This window comes from Eumetopias jubatus, unplaced genomic scaffold, assembly GCF_037043125.1.
Source record: "Eumetopias jubatus isolate StellerSeaLion01/CBP00866 unplaced genomic scaffold, mEumJub1_p1.0 scaffold_13, whole genome shotgun sequence".
In the NCBI taxonomy this organism is placed as follows: Eukaryota; Metazoa; Chordata; class Mammalia; order Carnivora; family Otariidae; genus Eumetopias; species Eumetopias jubatus.
In genome coordinates, this window is record NW_028274819.1 from 110,102,416 (window position 1) to 110,122,264 (window position 19,849).

The following is a 19,849-nucleotide window of genomic DNA, read 5'->3' on the forward strand; positions in this document are numbered from 1 at the left end:
GCAAATAAATTCATCTACATGCCCTTGGTATGTAGGAGTTGTTGAATTTGTTTCCTTTTCATTTACATGGCATCTGATACAATTTTTTCTTCTTTGAATGACTTTGTCTTTTTTGAGACTACCGTCTAGTTAACCGAGCTTAGAGTCCATTCCTAGTCACCCTTTGGCATAATTTCAGTGACTGGCTCCCATAAAAAAGATCAAATACCAGACAATTGATTGAGTTCCATGAGACATGAAGGAAAGTGGAGACCGAGAATGAGCCTGAACCCATACAAGATCATGTGCTATTGTTATTTAACTTTGGGTAATTTATTAAAATTCTTTATCAAGTAAAATGACATCAGGTGAGAAAATGGATGTACTTTGGAACCTTGGGTAGTCACAATATATTCCAGAGACGTCGAAATGAAGGATGGGGTAATCGTTACTCTAATGGCCGTTATGAAAATGTGCAAGGAACAAACACTGTATGGAAGGTCCTACACTATACATTTGTCACCATCACCCTCTGAGCTTTGATCCCCTTTAAAGTCACATGATGCAGACCCCAGCAGAGTAATGCTTCTCCAACTACAAATATACGTGTTTGTCCCCATGTTCTTACTTGGGAACTTTAACATCATTATCTTTAAAGAATATTCCAAAATTGGCCATTTTGACAAACTAGTCTTTTATCCACTACACTCTATAAATTCCAAAGAATATATATACAGAAATAGGAAATTTCCTTTTTTCCTGTAATGATACATTTGGAAATTGTGAAGCTGTGTTATAAGTAGAAAAAAAGTACATTTTTAAAAAAATAAAACACCTACTTCATCCATGGAAGTCGCCTAAATGACAGAGTTTTGAAGGACATATATTTATATTCTGAAATGATGTGAAAATCTATGAATTAGAACAACTGTGGGGACATTGCATGGATTGGGTAAAATTCCAGTGGGCTGTGCAGCCTTCATGCTTCAGAGCATAGGTGGATTGCTATTTGTGATGAGGACAAAAATGAAAAATAAATGAAGTAGCAATGGAAGTTGTTGGTGCTATTAGGGGGCCCTTAAAAATCACCCTCTCACGTATTTTATATTGAAACACCATGGGATACCAGATTACATTTTTATCATATCTAGATGGGGAAGCATATGTGTTGTTCTTAAAAAAAAAAAAAAAAAAACAACAAAGCAAGTCCTTCTATATGCATGTGCCTCACTTTTGCTGTTTTATTCCCCCTTTTACAACCCAGCGAATTTTGTCAGATTTGTACCTTGCCAAAAGTTTGACGTCAGTATATAATTTTAAATGTCTGTACAGGGAGGCACACAAGACCTGCGTCTATCTCTAGCTCTGTGGTTCTTAGAAGTGCTTTCCTTAAATATCTTTCTATCTCGCAGTGTAGACAGAATGTGATAAAAAGCAGCTCTTTACTGAAGAAATGACTTATTTAATTCCAAAACCGGATGAGCTTGTACTGAGGTTCTGGGAACGAATTTCTCCCCAGTCTTAAGATCTGCAACTTCAAAGAGGGGTAAGAGAATTCTTTGGTGGTTTTGCGAAAGATGGTCCAGGACATGACACGGATTCTTAGACTCTCAAAGTGGGAGGCTCTTCCATTTCTGCTTGAGCGACTCTGATGCTGGGGATCTGAGCCAGTTTCCTCCCATTTCTGGACCAGTTTTATTGTTGTACAATCTTTATGTTGACCCTGAAGTTTATTCCTGTGTAATTTCTTCAATTTAGCCAGAGTTTATTTAGTTTTTTTTTTTTTTTTAAATAAATTAAACAGTCTCTTGAGCTCTATAGGGGTATTCTCAATACGCTTTGAAATTATGGGTGTTGTTGAAACTGCAACATGGAAGAATCACTGAAACTGTTTAGAAAGTTTTGAAAGTAAATTGTATCTATGTTAAAAAGTTCCCTTTCATTCTTTCCCCGTAAGAGCACTGGCGACAGAGTCCCATGATAGACTGCTCCGCTCCAGTCGCAGCTGTGGTACTGTGGGCCCCTTAACGTCTCCAACTGATAGACTCTTCCTCTTAATAGAAGGACATCGGATGAAGGTGAAAAGGAGCAAGTAACAGTAACCTCACGGGAGTGGTTTGAAAGGTCTCAGGCGGCACGGTCACTAGTATTGTCTCACTTGAGAAAGATACTGCTCAGTAATTTTGAGAGTTCTATCTTAATTAAGCCTAACTTAAACATCATCTCCTAAAAGTGAACAAATTAAAAAGAACATCAGTCAGATGGCATATTAACGGATTCTTTGCCTTAGATGATGTTATCATTGCTGTATCATTTAAAAGAAAGCAGCTTCTTTTTTTGTTAGCCTTTGCCCTTTGCTCTTTACTCTGGGAGACAATCTGAGGTCAGCTCTTCTTGGATCCCGCTGACTTCTATTTACCTCCGCCTGGCCTCGAATAGAAGCCAAAGGTTAGGGTACTGCCTTAGGGCTCTGGATACTTGGTTTAATTCTAACTTTTCTATTTCTCAGGCCTGGCAACACAGAGCAGCTGTATTCACTGATAAATGCTTTTATGAATTTTTTTTTGTGTGTGTGGTTTTAGTTGCAAATACCTGAAAAGAAGAATATGGGACTGGATATCTGAGGAGAGCTTCTCTTAGTTACTAATGGAATTCTGGCCTGTTGCCATTTTAAAAAGACTGTTCAGAAACCGCGTATCTGTCAGCCCCGAATAGGAAGCAACCATTTTCTGTAAGAGCAGAGGCCTTGTGGGTAGGTCTCCACGGAGTTTATGCTATCCTCTGTATGTGGAGAGGAGTCCACACCCTCCTCTTTTCTTTGAAAGTAGAGAGCTATTCCTGTCACATTTGGTTAATTGACTCCATTTTAATTCTTATTTTGGCTAACTCCCGAAGATTGAATGCTTAGAGAAAACAGATTGAATAATGTTGTTGTAAAAAATTATCTGTGTCAGGTTTTTTTTTTTATTGAGTACCCCAGAAAAAAAAAAAGCGGGCTAAATGAAGTCTACTTTATTTCAATGTGATGTGATAGGACTTTGCATGGTCAGTGGTATTTAAAATGATAGATTGCTCCCACATCTTGGAATTATAAACTTGAAAGGCAGAATTGGCACTAGGATTGTTTTTATGCCTTTAATTTTTCTTCACTGTTGAGTCATGTGATACTAAGAGAGCGTACTGAAATGGTCTCATAAAGTTTCTAAAAGTGTGTATCATTCTGTGGATGAGCCTGAACAACAGCTTTTTGGGTTTTCAGAGAGTATGGAATCTGCCCATTTAAAATAAGCTACTTTCAATTGTGAAAGAGACTTTTCCAGTATTAAGGAGGATAAACAAAGTATTTCTAACTCCCATTAGTATGATTATTAGTTACAAGATATTCTTATAATTAATATAAGGCTGTTTCCAAGAAGGCTTAGGGCAGGGCTAGGTGGTCTGCAGGGTAACACGGGGATTTTCTATTTAGGTGTTGCCAGGATGTACAGGATATGGTGTTTGTGGCAAAGTTCTCTCAAATGTATGCTATTTCATTCTGAAAACAAGAGTTATAAGACTGAAGGGCGGGGGGCAAACATTAAAATAAATGAACTACAGTTTCTCATGCCTAGCTAAATTAAAACAGAATATAATTCTAAACCAGAGTCTTTACTATTTCCCAGCTCATTCCAAATAATGGCCAAGCTATTTTATCTTCCCTTTCTTAAGTATGAATCATAAATCAGACCCAATCTTGGCTGATTTTATCTTTAGAGACAAAAGGAAGATATTAATAATGTCTCAAGTTATGGCTGGGTGGTTTCCCATATGCTATGCTGAAACATTTTCATTTTTATGGAAAACCATCATTTACTTATGATGCACTAAGTGGATGTCTATTGTTAGGATAAAACTGCATTAAAACAGTATTGCATAGAATTCTACAGTTAGGAGAATATGACGTCTCCACAACGAAGTGAGCTGTAGTTTTAGTTTATTATTATAGGTGTTTTGGAGTTTCATGGTCAGTCTGATTACCATGCTCCCTCCAAGTCCGGTGTGCGCGGGCATGTGCACATCTAAAGTGCTCTTTACACGTCTGATTATCCCAAGCATGGAATAAGAGAAGAGCCCCTCTTCTCTCATGCGATCGCTCCTCACCCTGCCTCCATGCTCTCAGTGAGAGGGACTCGGCACAGGGAGGGGTAGGAATCTGCGTACGGCAGGACAACAATGCTTCTCGTCTTGTTCCTACCGCACTACTGAGAGGAGTAAGAGCTGTGATCGGAGAACTTTAATGACCCCTCCTCTGCCGAGCCTTGTGGCCTTCCCTTTAGGAAGGTAAGTCTGGAGAACAGAATCCTACACAAGCAATGCACAAAAAGCAAAAACAATAGCAAAAAAAACCACAAAAAAACTCCAACCCCTATCACTTGACCTTGCTGCTCTTCTGAGGATAAACTAGCAGCTGCTCCTGGTTTGTAAACGACAAGGGCACTTACTACCTACAGAACTCCTGGTCCTATAGCCTGAGGTCTTCTAGGGAAGAACACTAACCGGACACAGTTTCTTTTGTCACTGGGCACAGACAGGCCACAGAGGAGCTCTGTAGCCACAGGCAGAAGCTGCCTTATGTGCAGCAGAGACGTTTCACAAAGGCAATCTCTCTGCTGTAGGGTGCTTGTCCTACAGCTGAGACTTGAACCCGCGGCAGCAAACCCATGCGTGGGCCACACCAACATCTCTGATGCACTGGTAAAAGCAGGACCTCCACAGCTGTCGCTGTTTCCCCAACTCTAGAATTCCTGGCGCCACACATTTCCCTTCCCCCAATCTTTTTAGATTCTTTGCTTTGACGGCCCGGACTTGATTTCCTTATTAAGGTATTTAGTTGGGCCTCTTTCTAGATTTTGGCATTGCCAGTGCCCTTCAGGGGAGGCGGGATTGGCACGTCTTTTCTCCAGACCTGGTGTTTTTGGCTTGAGCTCTGGAGAACCCACACGTGGGCTTCCACCCAGCCCTGCGGAACAGGGGGTCCAAACACCCTCACGCACTGCTTTGTTGTTCCTTTGTGTCCCCCTTTTAACCTGAGCACTAGCGCTGTGACAGCTTCTGGAAATCATTCAATTTTGTGAGATGATCTATACTGATTTATAAAGACCAGTGACGTAAGGTGGGACCTGTCTGGCTATGGGGCATCCGCCAAGATGACAACACTTCCATACATGACTAATGTAAGGATATGTTCATCCACTTATCAGCTGATGAACTTTGGTCTTAGACACGACACCATGTCTAATGGTCTAAATACTCTCAGCACATGTGGGTCAAGGCCACCTGACTCGGCTGGCGAGAGGTTCAGCACGCACATCAATTGTGTGTTACCACTGAATCGATTTGAATTGTATGGGATGTACGTATTCTCTCTGGAGATTCTCTCTCTTTATAGGATTTGCTTATAAGGCAATTATGTGGGACTAAGGAACAACAGTTTGGAATTCTGCCTTCTCTTAGAACTGTCACAACTGACGTCCAGTGTTAGGTCCCTCCTCGGATCAGGCTATGAAGGCTTAAACTGGTGAACCTCATTTATAGCATTTTTATCTCCTTACATTTGATCCTCTTTGAAGTGTTAGAAACTAAAATGGCCACAAATTACCCATTTTCTCAGGCAAGTTACTAACATACGATTTCTAAGTGTAATGGTAAGTAGGAGCACACAGCCAAACATTGAATTTAGAAACATCTCAACGTGGTGTTACCTATGGCAGTCACAAAGCTGAACTCAAAGGGAACAACATGGCAACCAACCGACAAATTTTCAGTGGGAACCCAGCGACCATCTGTTGAATGAACCGGCAAATATATGAAGGCAAATCATATTAGCATTTTTTTTTTTTTTTTTTACTATTGGGAAGAATGGCAAACATGTTTAATGCCTGGTGAATCTTAACGAAATGCAGAAAAATGCCACATTCTTTTTATTCTTCATGAGGAGCTGTGATTTCAATCATCTTTCAAGTGTAGGCAAGACTTAAATGACAAATGTAGAATTTCAAATGGCAGTGGAAAGTTTTAGGTTTCCTACTGGACTCACCATTCTAGAAAGGCAAGCAAGGATGGGGTATATGGATTCTAAAGGCGGTTATTTCCCCCTGGGATGCATGCAGTATTGGTAACTTTACCATGCACATCTCAGTTTGTGAATGCAAACTACCTGGTCCCTGCAATAAACACCAGCATCTCTGGTAGGAAACTGGGTAAGTGATTAAGCATGTTATAACTGGGGGTGGGGGGATTTGTGTGCTTGTGTGTGTGTGTTCTAACCCTTAGTCCAACAGACTATATTCCAAGTCGTAATGGGATCACAAAAACTAAGTTATCTGTAGTATCTCTATGACATCAAGAAAAGTAAAGGATATTCATATGCAAAAACATCTTTCCTGATAGTTAAATTTAAACAAACAAACAAACATGTACTAATCTACTGTAACTCATTTCCTGAAAACAAGTGGAAAATTTAATCACTTCAGGCCAAGTGCTGCTCAGGAATATGAGCGTTCAGGTTTAACTTTCTGTACTTTTAAGCTTTTCTAATGTCCACATCAAATGCTAAGAGTTGACTTGTGACTAACATCGAAAACAGACGTCAACTTTATTTGCATGCACAACATCCAGCAAGCCCCTTGTTTCTAAACCTTGTAAGTACATGTGAAATGATGAGTAAACACCTATCATCAATTTTACATGAGAAAGTGGTTCCTTAAGGATAATATATTTTTTCACATGTGGATCTGAATCCTAAGTTTAGTACATCCACCCTAAAGGACCCTCCAAAGCGGAAGAAACATGATTTGGCCTACTGAGGACGCTGCCCATGCTGACAGAGATCTAGACTTGGGCCAGGGATTGCGTTCAAGGTTGAAAGAGTCAGATGGAAGCTGCGTTACTCTGATTCCCTTGCTTCGCACCGCCCCCCCCCGCCCCTGCCACGCGTTGGCCCCGGGCTCGGCGGTGGCTGTAGTGAGCTGACCTCACGTGCCTGGCTGCAGAGGTCCTGCTCTGGCTGTTATGGGCTCCCTGCAAAGGGAGGGCAGCAGGTCCTACTGGGCCTCTGTGCCCCCAGATCTCAATTACTGATCAAGTTCTTTTGGAACTGCTTTCTTTTGAAACATTTTCTGGGGGGGGGGTGTGACAGAGCATTTGTCTTATTTTAGACACAGTCTCACCAACATTTTTAGAGAAGGCAAAATCTGAAGAATTATTACTGTTGAATAACAGAAGATAGGAGACTAGTGCTTGTTTTGGTTTTTGATTTTTTTTTTTTTAACTGGGCTTCGAACACTAGGGTCGAGTCTACAGATTCTTACAGAGGCCAGGGGAAGTCTTCGGATAGGCTCCCTTGCTATGTTCCCTGGAGATACACACAGATACGACATACCAGGAATATCTCCAAGAGGGGTCTTCTCATCTAACAGCTATTTAGTACCCAGTACATCTCTGTATTAACCAAGTTACGATCCCCTCTAAACAACATCTGTTGGTTTTATTTGTTGCATACTAGAGAGTACAGCAACTAGTGTAACTTGGATAATATAGTAAAGATAGTATTTTGTGGTCAAGTATACAGCTTTACTACATAATAAATACCACAGACAGTGGGTCTCTGTTGGGTAGTGAAGCTGACAGTACTAATGGTAAAGTCAAAGTAAACAAACTGCCTCTTTCATCTAAACTCTGCATCCCCACTGCAGTGCTGTCTAAAGCATGTGTTGTAAAAATTTCTCAGCCAGAGGATGGATTTCACAATTGTTTTGGGTTGTCAAGAGTATTGGAGAAGGAACGAGAAGGAAGGCCAGGATGCTGAGAGTCGTATAAATGGCATTGTGCACAGGAAAAGAAGGTTCGAGAGAAACATCAAAGCGTGGGGACAGTTGAGAGATGATATAAAAGAAGAGATTTTACCCTTTCATCTCACAATGAGAACTGGAAGTTTTCTTTAGAAGATGACTTTGGAAAATAACTAACTATGCCAGTAAGATCTGAGTTCTCCCACTGCCTGGTATTTATAGTTCGTGGGCACATCTGCCTGTTATCACTCCTCTGTATTATAGTAAGACCTAGAGATGTGACGTTCAACGGCATCAACATTCCTAGCATCCTTCTATGACCTAAAACTTGGCGAATCTGTGGCAAAGTACAAGAAACCCAGTAATTTCTGACCGTGGTTACTGCCCGTCTGTAACTGACAGCTTTCTGTAAACCTCGCAAACACGAGTCTGAAATAGTCTCTTCCAACAACGAGGAGCTCTGTGCTCTATTCCTCTCCTGTGAAGACGGGTGCTGGTCACCCTGCTGCAGTGTTTTCCACCCCACGCTCCGAGACAGTCTCTGGAGCGATCCAGACTGCATTTGTGTGAAGGTCTGCAGTGAAGACCCCAGTCCTGCCTTTCCATCCTGATTCTACACCCTGGTGTTCCTCTTTTCTGGGACATTGATTGTGAAGCACTGTGACCAAACAGCAAGGCCCGGAAACGTGAGACTCCCCAGACCACTGGAAGACTGTTAGCCATTTGTCTGCGTTCTGTGCTTCCGCTGACGTAGCAGGAAAGACTACTGTTTTCCTGTTCTTCAAGTCTCAGGTTGCCCAGTGAATCACAACAGCAGAGTTTGTGAGAAAGACAAGGAAACAGACTAGTCTCACTGTATCCAGAACTATTAACGTAAAGACTTAGTTAAAAGAAAGATCCCATAGAAAAACAGTCTACTGAACAAATAAGGCAGAAAGGTTTCAAACACACTCTTGATGCAGATGTGCCCTCGGGATCTTGCTGTGATAAATGCAATTGTTTTGAATTTGCTTCTACAAAGTAAATCCTTTATACAGAAGGTGCCTATTCGTCCATCTCTGAGAGTTTGCCTCTGTTCAAACAGGAGGCTCCTCATTGAATAAGAATGAGAGTTTAAGCTTGATGCGTGCTCGCGCGTAGCAGGGCTGGGGGTGGGGAAGTGAGGAGGTGGGGGGTAAGGTGCACGCTGGTTAGCCTTCCCTGCTCTTCCAGTGTTCTCGAAGACCGGACAAGAGGGCTGTGGTTTTGGCATGCAGGGGCCAGCTTGCTCAGGAAACTGTGGCATATATAAAACAAAGCGCATAAACAAACTCTCCATCCAGGAAGCTGGGTTTAACAATTGCCTCATTAACAAGATCCAGGGAAGGACAGGAAAAGAAGGGGAAGCCAATAGCGGATTATTATACAGTTCTAGACAGATGAAGCCCTTCAGCATCTCCCCAAACAAGCCCCGTAGTGTGGATTTGACAAAGTGGCACATTTAAGAGGGAACTCTTGCCATCAATGGGAGTCAGGCGCACCCGTATCTGAGGGCCAAATGCAGTCCCTGGAACTTGACTTTATCAGTAGACACAAGACAGAGGACAAGGCAGCTACATCCACAGAGAATTAATTAAGAGCAAAAGAGACATCCAGTGAATGTAATCAATAGTCTGAACACTGATCTACATATCAACCACCATTGCTTTCTCCCCTTCCCGTTCTTTTAATTTAGCTACACGAAGGTGCTCTCACAACTCCTACTTCAATAGAGATTTCTTTGCTCCTTGGCTTTGCCGAAATGACATATTTCTCCTATCGCATCCTACAAAACATACCCTCGAAGACCAAACACTCTAATGCCAGTTTGAGTGTCTGGATGGTTGGAACATTTTGGAGTAGAATTTTGTCATGCGTAATTTATTGGTCTGGCTTTCTCCCTGGACATTTCTCTGGTTTCATATGGGAAGTATGTGCAAGGAAACGTGACTTTCTGCCAAAGTCCACACCCAAGTCTGTCTTTACTGGCTCATTTTAACCTCTCTCCTTTTAAAATGGTCCCTTTTGGATACACCGTAAAACCCCTCACTAATTATTACAGTGCTGCTTGCAAACACTAAATACCGGTTTAAGGTAACTTCCCAGGCCTACTGTCTTGTTTCTGGGATCTGTGTCATCCACGCCCTCACCCCCCGCCCAACACACATAGCCAAAGCACGCTGCAGTTCCCTTGTTCAAACCAATGAGAACAATCCTATCATCTTTACGTTGCTTTCATTCCTACTGGGCAACAGTACAGGTCTCATTACTTTCACATTTCAAAGGCTTACCAGAGACATCATTTCTCAAGACTGGGTTTGTGGTTAAGTCCTTTAGCAAAGATTCTGATTTCTTCTTGAATCTGTGCTTTGTACGAATCCCTCCGAAGCAGCACTGAGACCAGAGTGGTTTGTCAGTTGTCACTGCTGACTCCGGCTTTGCTCTAGCCCTAGCAATTCACCAGTGGCCTTTATTGCTTAAGGAAAATAGGATATTCTGCCTCCTGGGCATAAACATGTGAATTCCCTATGTCCAGGACCGAAAGGGCAAAAAGGGCAGATTTTACCAGCATTTCCTTAAGAATGAAAGTCTCATCTTTAACACATGTGGGTTATTCGAGTAATCCACATGTGTGATGCTGTGCTCATGAATCACATTTCAGGGGTCTGTGTGTGAACAATTCTGGACTGTCATTGGGTCTAATTTTACAGATCTTACTTACACCACACTCCCTTTGCAACGGGTGCGAGTGTGACGGGAGTAAGCCCCATAGAATCAGAGCCTGCTTCCCGCTGATCATGACCCCATCTATGAATAGATGCAGTTACAAAGTTGGCACTGATACAACCTCAGGTTAATCTAAAATATAAAGATGCCATAATCAATGAAACACTGAAATGGAGAAAAAAAAGTGGTTTGTTAGGAAGAGGTCAATTTCTTCGTACTCAGAAACTAGTGGGCAGGCAGAACTAAAAAAAAAAATCATGATAAAATGTAGAATCATTAGCTGACAAAATGAGAGCGCAGAATTGAGTGACTGAAAGAAGTTGACGGGACACGGAAGCGTTGCCACCCACGTTTTAGGCCCACTGGAGGCAGCTAGTGTTCAACCAGTTTGGTTTTTATATGGCCTTCAAAGATATACAGGTCAACTAGGATTAACTGTTCCAAATTAAAAAAAAATTACCTGACTGTTGATCAAAACGTATGAAATGGAGAAAAAGAAAAACAGCAACAAAAAAACGAACATACCACGTTCACACACAAAACAAAACCACTGTGTCGGGGACATCAGGGAAGGTGGAATATTATAACAACACACGTCACATTGTTATACTATCCCACCCACCTTAATGAAGAACCCTTGGGTGTGGCTACTCCATAGCCTTTGGAGTCCAGATTTCCTCCCACTTTCATTGTGTCACACGGCTTGCGCTGCTCGATGTACTCGTTCATCGTGGACTCCAGGAGGAAGGCGAATTTGCCTTTGGATTTTCGGACCCGAGCTACTCCCTCCGCGGTAGTCCTAGTGAACACAGACGGCTCTGCGGATCGCATGTAGGTCCACATCTTTTCGTACACCGCTATTTTTGATCTCTGGAGGAAATGCAAATAAAATTAAATACAGGAGAGAAGGGAACGACTTGTTAATAGTGACCGGACCCAGACAAGGAGAAAGCCTCTTTGAGTACCTTTCCCTGGTCCTGCAACTCCGGTCGGCCTGGCTGACTTTCTCCCCTCCAGTTAGAAAACTGCCTTTTACCACGGGTGAAGGACATCATGGAAACGGCAGACATTTAGGAGTGACATCTGAACAAGTGGGTCCCTCTGGTCATACGTGATTACCCTATTCAGCTGCCTAAAGAACAACGTATTATTACTGTTATTTTTAAACGCAGGGTGCCATAGAGAGAGTGGGACATTTACAATCATGTCTGTATCACAGTCATGGTGAACCCGAAAGGGGCCCGCTCTGCAAATCTGATGACTGATTGAGGATTGCTGCTATACTGTTTTCATTTCTATCTTTTCTCATGCCTCCCAGTTTTAATGTGAAGTGTTCTAAGATGTGGATGAAGAGTGGTCCGTATCAAGTCACGAAGGGAGGAGCAGATATAGTGGGGTTCACAAGCCAAACGTCCAGAACACAAAACACAAAGTCTAGGTCCACCAAACACTTGTAGACTTTTTCTAATAAAATCTCCAAATAGAACATCCCTAGAACTTTTTTTTTTTTTTTTAGAACATCCCTAGAACTTTAAAGAGAAGTGATTCCTTCCCTGTAGGTACAGACTTCCAGGTATACAATGAATGTCACGGAGATGAAAAGTGCCACCCAGGGAACAGGGTCAGGAAGGGCCTGACAACGCTGTGTGGGGACAGATGTTGAGCACACTTATCATCAGGAGCCTGGGTGATGCACGGAAGTGATGCATCATGATACTCTACACCTGAAACTAATCTAACAACCTATGTCAACACTTCAGTAATAAAAATCAAAAATGTTTTTCAACTAAAAAGTTAGAAAAACTGAAAAAGAAAGGCGATTCTTGTTTTCCTAGGATATATTGTGGATAGTTAGTCTTTCTGGTACCTTGACTTCAGCCAAGAAATCTTTTATTTCTGTCTATTTGTGCTCCATCTACTTTACTCCCATGACTTAATTTACCTAGAACCTTCTGCTGGTATCTGCATTCCTGTTAGATTTTTTCATCCATACAGACATTTTAAAGGTGAAAGTACAACCAAATGAACTCAAATGACCCCAAGGGATATATTTAATGAGGTAGAAAAGCCTGCATCCTGTTTGATGTTTGATAATACGAGGATACACAGAGTTCTCTGGTGCAAGTGCATTTGTTCAGTAACAAGATGCTGAAATTTTGCATCTGGATCCAAATAAAAATTAATGGAGACTTCATTCAGACTTACATCTAAGCACGAGGGCAAATCCTGAGTAGCATGTATATTTGTTTTATAAGGACCCTCCTATGGTTACCAGAATATAGAGTCCAGTAAGAGACAGATCTTCAATAATCAACAAATATCCTGAATAGCAAACTTAGGAAGACATGTTTTGGGGTAAAATCAAAGGATTTGGGTTGACAAAGAAAGAAACTGATAAAAGTTGTATTTAAAATTTTGGTTTCAGAAGATGGGAACTTAGTAATCAATATCCTATATAACAGTAAGAGATTTGCATACTTGGGCACATATTAAAAAACAGATATTTTATGTTAATGTATATTCAAATGCTGGTAAATATCAAGATGGAAAATAGATATCCTGTATTGTCCTATGAGGTGTTTTCATGTTATTAACACTTAAAAATACTGCAGTGATACAGATCTTGTGGTGTGTGTGTGTGTGTGTGTGTGTGTGTGTGTGTGTGTGTGTGTGTGTAATGACAGGTGACCTCTGGCCATAGAAATCCTTACATTAGGAAGCTGCAGGCCAAGTACTAAATGAAATTGCAAACGTTCTATGTGCTTTTAGGACAGAGGAGTGTCTGGACTCACAGTCCTCAGCCGTGGGATCCATGAGGGAGGCCGTGTTGCCTGGCCCTAATCATTCCATCTTTAATAACAAGAGTTCTCTTCCAGAGAATGAACTCTGCCATTTTACAACGAGTTCCAAACTCTGAAAATCATAAACTGTCTGGATCACCAGATACAGACGTCCTTAACATTTATTCTGATTATTACCATTTAGAGAAATGTTGGTAAATAACATCCTTTTGGCGTATAATCACTCTTTAAAATATAGTGATGACTTGAGAGTTTCATCTAAAAAGATACAGAGTTCCACATACATTGCATACCTCATCTATACTACATTGAAAACAGAAGAAAAAAAACCTGGGTATTTTGATCGAAAAATTTTTTTGAATTTTTTTAAGAATATGAGAGTCTGGCTAGTTAGCTGGCAATTCTCCTGTTACTATTCAGCATCTTACTTAAAGGAATCGGAACCACTAAACAAAACTAACACAGCAGGGTGGAAAAAGAATATTTTTAAGGGCTTGGTAATTAGGAAGACAATTTAACTATAGAATGCAAAAAATATTACAGCAAATGATTCCTTTTTATTTTTCTTTTTATTTATTTATTTTTTTAAAAGATTTTATTTATTTATTCATGAGAGAGAGAGAGAGAGAGAGAGGCAGAGGGAGAAGCAGGCTCCCCGCTGAGCAGGGAGCCCGATGCGGGACTGGGTCCCAGGACCCTGGGATCATGACCTGAGCCGAAGGCAGATGCTCAACCATCTGAGCCACCCAGGCGCCCAAATGATTCCTTTTTAAAGGAATAAAGTATTTTTAGGCAACTGATATTTTTTAAAAGTCCATTTGCATAACGCTAATGTGAGGGAAATTACTGTTGCCTTTGTTTAAATATATTGAATTACGTATACCAGAAGTGCAAAAGAAGTTACATTAATTCCTTTAAAGTCCAGAAGAAAGAGGGATCTGTAGTGTAGTTGGGCCACACTTAGCAAGCCTTATGTATAAAGGATATTGTAAAAATACAGCATCCCGGTGGAAAAGAGAGGAATAATGAAAGCAACTCCTTTGGGGGAGAAATCACACTGTTTGTCACTCCGTGAATGTTTAGAAATTCTGATTCTAATTTCAAGGTGCATGGCAGAGATAAGGTCACATCCCCGTGGGGAGGGGGTGCTGGGGGCATTCAAGAAGGGAAGGACTGGCAATAATACCCCTGTGCCTTATTTGTGACCGCCAGAGGTGTGTGCTAAGGAGCAAGGGCAAGCAAATCTTTGTAAATTTGATGAGACAGGCTAAAAGGGAATTTCTGCAGACCCAGCAAAGTCCTAAGTACAGTGATAATGGGATTTTAAGTCCCTAACATCTTCAACTATAATATCTTCTTAAAGATCAGGTCTGGGGAGTGAATATGCTCAAAGTAATAAGCCAAGATAATACAGAAGTCATTATTTTTTGAGATTAGAAAAATAATCTGATTTATTTAATTCCTTATTGTGAAGTTCAATGCATAGAAAACTTACTAATTTAAAGCACTATTTTATCATTGCAAATAATTCTTGGAGTTTTAAAAAATGTGCTGTTCTTTAAATTTCTCAAAAATTGCCTTTCCTGTTTTTCACAGAAAATACGGACAGATGTCACACATTGTAGTTAATGTGAATATTGTTGCCAGGTGACTTATTTCCCACTTCCAGCAGCTTAAGCAGCAAGGCTTCTGTTTGCAATATTTGATAATCTTAAATAAGCCCTGAGATAGTAATCCACCTCATTTATGCTTTCGTGGTTTGACTGATGACTCCAGCAGCCACAGTATAAAATATGAACCGCAATGAAAATCAGTGTGTGTGCATCAGGTGTATAACGATGTCTAAACACCTAGCCAGCAAGGCTGCCCTTCAGCAACCGGTCCAGACTTTCCCTAAATGCCTCTACGTTTATGCTTAACAAGATGCAGAGAATACAGAACATACCAAATTTCATAATGGGGCAAAAACCAAGGCAGCAGTTGAATTCGGGTGTAATCTCCCCCCATGGCCTAATTCTTTCTCCAGCTGATTTGCGACTGCAACATTTTTTGGAAGCACTGAGTATAGGTCACTCCCTGAGGCAGTTTAGTGGGGCTGAGAGATGTACTGGTACTGTGTTCCTACGAGAAAACATTTCTGACAAGTACAAAAATACCCTTCACATTCTGTTGCCTCCACCCGTCAGACAGAACGGTTTATTTAAACCAGGTCATCCTCTGTGGGAGGGGGGAACACAGCGTAGGAAATGAATTAGATTTTTATCAGAGAACACACATGCATTCCTGAAAGGCTGCTGCCGGGGAAAATTATTTTCTTGTCCCATTAGGGTTCAGGCTGTTCTGCAACAATAAATACCTTATAAAAAAGTCTTTCCATTTTAAAGCTGCCTGGGGGGGGTGGGGGGGAGGGCCACGGTGACGGGCACGGCCTGTGTGGAATGCTCTGTAGATCCAGCAAGCTGCTTCCCTTCGTCCTCTATTTCTTATCAATACGGTCTCTTATCTACCTCACCAGTTTTTAGAATTTGCAACACTTTTAAAAAACTCTATAAAGATTAGAAATAAACATTTTCAGTGTGCTTGATGCCAAGGAGCTGTACAGTGAGTTGTTTCTGAAAATTTTTTTTTCAGGGAATCAACATGACATTTCTTTCTCCCTTTATCACTCAAGGCCAGAATAATGAAGCTGCAAATATTTACCTTATTTACATGAAAATCAGTCATCATTTCTTGGTAAAGTGCAAGTGATAGCACAAACTTGTATTCCATTTTGATGCCTATGCATAATGGTTTCTAGGCAAAGTTACTGAATTTTACCTACCTAGTTCAGGGTGGAAGCAGTTACAGATTTATAGATTTCTGGCAAGGTATTGAAATTTTGCTAAAATGTGTGAGAGCAGTATGCTTCTATCAGGAAGCTTTAAAGACTGGGATGCACTCCGTAAGTTTTAAAAATTTGGTCAGTTAAGTTTATCCAGAGAATATTGTTAGTAAAATCTATTATCTACTTACAGTTTTAGAAAAATTTGCAAATACTTTATAATTATCGTAAATGTTTCATTATATCTACTAACAATGCTCTCTAAATTGTTGACAAGGACACGGTTCACTGCCTGGTTTCTTTTGTAAACCATGCCCAATGATGGGTTTGACAAAGTTTTTGATTGGTTTGTTCTTAATTCAGTATTATGTAAACACTTGTAGTATATAAGAATACCAGAGTCAGAGCTTTTTTAAAAAGAGAAATCTCTCACTGAACTTCAAGTACACGAAAGTTAAGCCTGGCTTAAAGAGCAGGATGTTTTGTTGTCTTTAATTTCCAAGCTGAGTGGGAAAATGATAAGCATATACATTTAAAATGACAATGTAATCTCCCGGGTACTAGATATGTAAGCATGCACTTACTTCAAAGGGCTGTCATTATTTTTACACGAAAGCTTAGAAAACAGGGAAATATTCTTGTCTCCTAAATTATTAAATATCTAGCCTGTAAGCAATTGAAATTAAATGTAAAATATCCTCATTATTACTTAGGTAAATATTTGTGAAAATGTCACTCTGACTACCTTTTAATGTTTTGGTTCTGAAGTCACAAAATGAATCCTTATCTCTGACCAGACATTACCAAGTGCATATCTCTGGATTTAAGTAGAAGCACAGTAAAGGAGTTTCACCGATCAAAAATTCATCCTTATAGTGGAACAAACAAGTAAAAAAACAGAAACAAAAAAACCCCCAAGTACCTGCCATCCCGATGGCAAGCCAAAGGGGTCATCATATCCATATGTGAAATTATATCAGTTTGAACAATTTTATCTGTAAAAGCAGAGAAATCAGCACACACAATATCTTGTGAAGGTATCCAGAACCTAATAGTTCTGTTACCATTATCTTGTGAGAAAGCAAATCTATTGCTTTGAAATCCATTGTCACAGAACGGATTACAGACTATACCTCATATAAGTAAGTATAAGCTGCAATTAAGGTTTTGGGTTTCAAATGCGGCAAGTTAAACATATTCTTAAGACAAAACAAACCCAAAAAACCTTGCTTTCATTTTTATGCCCTTAACCTTAAAGCACATATAAATGATAATCTTCCAGATGCAGTATCATCATAGCATTATAAACGCTGGAATCTTTTGGAAAATTACATTATAAAGTTGCCTTAATTACCTTTTTGTTGTTACTTTTCCTTGGGTCTCTCTTGCAATGTGAATAAATTAATTAGCTTTTGCAAACTAAAGTGATTATAAAAGCAAGTAGAAGTATTAGCAATAAACACAGCATCACTATTATATTTGCAAAACCTACAAATAGCTAGAGCCCGTAATATAACTGTTGGCAAACAGCCTGAATTTCAAAATTATGAACATTTCATGGTTAGTTTTTTCCTTAACTTACTCTGAAGAATTCTTTTGTTGACCCTGAGTCCAGGGTTCCATAGGCAATCTCTGTTTGTTTGGCCAGATCTTCCGCACTTTCTATGGGGGAGACCATTCGCTCAACCGTCAGGAAAGCGGCGAGGTTAGCGGTGTAAGATGATATAATGATGAGCGTAAAGAACCACCAAACACCTCCAACAATTCGACCTGAGAGGGATCTAAACATGGATAAGATAATGCACATTTTCCTTTCTCTAACCAACAGAGAGAAAGAAAAGAAATATCATAAATTCACTGTGTTTAAAACCACAATGGCAATTACAGTTTTATTTTCTGTCACTCTACTCAAGAATGATTCTAGTCTTTCTGTATAATGTGAATGCCACTGAAAATATGGAAAATGTTTCCTTTTTATTGTTTATTCCCAGAAACATGGAACTTAATGCCTTTCCTTCAGGTATAGAAAAGGAACACTTACTTAAATTCATTGATATCCCCCCCTTTACATTTTAGTGTCTCTGGGATTGGGGTGCAGCCTACAGGTGATAGGGCAGAACACCGCGGCGTGGTTTCACTGCACATCACCACTGTCTTCGTGGTACATGTAACAGCAGTGCATGTTAACAACGCGTGAGGTCTTCGATTTCATACAGATGCCCTTCTGAGAGAACTTGCGACTGTCTTCACACAGAGCCCTGCCAGGGTGCGTGGGGCGCGTGGGTCCTCCAGATGAGGACTCAGACTGGTCTCAATGCGACCACAGCTGGGGAGCATTTTGTCTGCTTGATATTTCATTTCTGATCTGAGCGGAGGATGACCTATCTCCAAATGCAGCTTTACACACTGCCATAAATATGTTCTCTCTGCCATTGCCAGCACGAGACCAAAGCACGGGACTTGTCGATGCACAGCATGACACCATTAAAAACGGATGCTAAACCTCTAAAGGAAAAAGTTCTCTCCCCATCCTTTCCCTGGTATCAGGGATGTGTGGGTGATGTGGATGTGGAGGAAAAGTGAGGATGGAATGAATAAAAAAATCCAGGTCACTTTCATAATTGATCTCACTCCCTGGGACCATCCAACTTTAAAACTCCTGGGACAAATTATTTTTAAACATTTTTTTTAATGTAAGAAAAAAATTCATATTTTCCATGACATTTCTAACTTTCAAATTCTCCCTTCTTAACCATTATTATATAAGTAGCACCTGTTGGTTTTAACTTAGCATTTGCTTAATCCTGGTTTTCAAAACCATTCCACGACTTGCTTGGCTTTCTTTTCATTTCATTAATTTAGAGTTACTGACTCAGATTTATATGTTATTGGAATTTAAACACATTTATAGTTTTCCTAGATCTTAAGGAACAGAGTGTATTGTGCCTAAGATGTCTCCTTTTGAGAAAGCATACATTTCTTTAAAAAAAACTGTATATTTGCGATGCTAATGTAAGTCATATATTTAAGTTCATTCAGTTCATAGCTTCTCCTACTTGCAGTTATTTTTCCTGTGGGAGAAGGTTGGTTTTTTTCTTGCAACAGGAGATTGGCTGCATTTTTGGCAAACATAACTGAAAAATGTCTTAGTGGTATCCAAAGGAAGTGAGCCATGACTCCACAGATATTGAAAAACATGTCTATTAAACTAATACAGTATTGACGTTGCTGAGTTGGCCCACAGCTTACTTATGTTTTGTTACACAGAGCAATGTATATCTCGTACCTGCTACACCAACTCAGGGTTAGGTAAGTCTATGGCAGAAATCTCCCGTAAGGTACATGGGATGTAAATGGAGGTCAAAATTAATTCTTAAAAAACGAACAACAGCAACAGTAACAAAAACTTTCAATTTTGAAGAGGAGACAAAATGAAAACAAATTCTTAATCTGACAATTTAGATTTTCATTTCCATCTGTCAGACCACTGAAAGAGATATTAACACTAAGTGATTTCTAAAAGTTCTGAGTGGTTGCATACGTTACTTTTCCACTGGGAAGGTTTATCTTTGTGATGTGTCCACATTTGGTGCTAACTTGGAAAAACTGGCTATGAAGGTACTCAGATTAATTTGGGAATTGCACGTTTGTTCTTTTCCCCCCTTTGTTTCAAA

The 19,849-nt window shown here is 40.2% G+C and overlaps 1 protein-coding gene across 1 annotated transcript in view; it reads right to left on the bottom strand.

Annotated features, from left to right (window-relative positions):
- Window positions 1–19,849, bottom strand: part of GRIA4 (glutamate ionotropic receptor AMPA type subunit 4) — a 224,683-nt gene that overhangs the window by 27,215 nt on the left and 177,619 nt on the right. The window contains exons 10-11 of the mRNA XM_088017525.1: window positions 17,758–17,956; window positions 11,176–11,423 (exon numbers count right to left, since the gene is read on the bottom strand). Of these exons, the coding sequence (XP_087873651.1) occupies window positions 11,176–11,423; window positions 17,758–17,956 (447 nt within the window). The remainder of the gene's footprint in view (window positions 1–11,175; window positions 11,424–17,757; window positions 17,957–19,849) is intronic.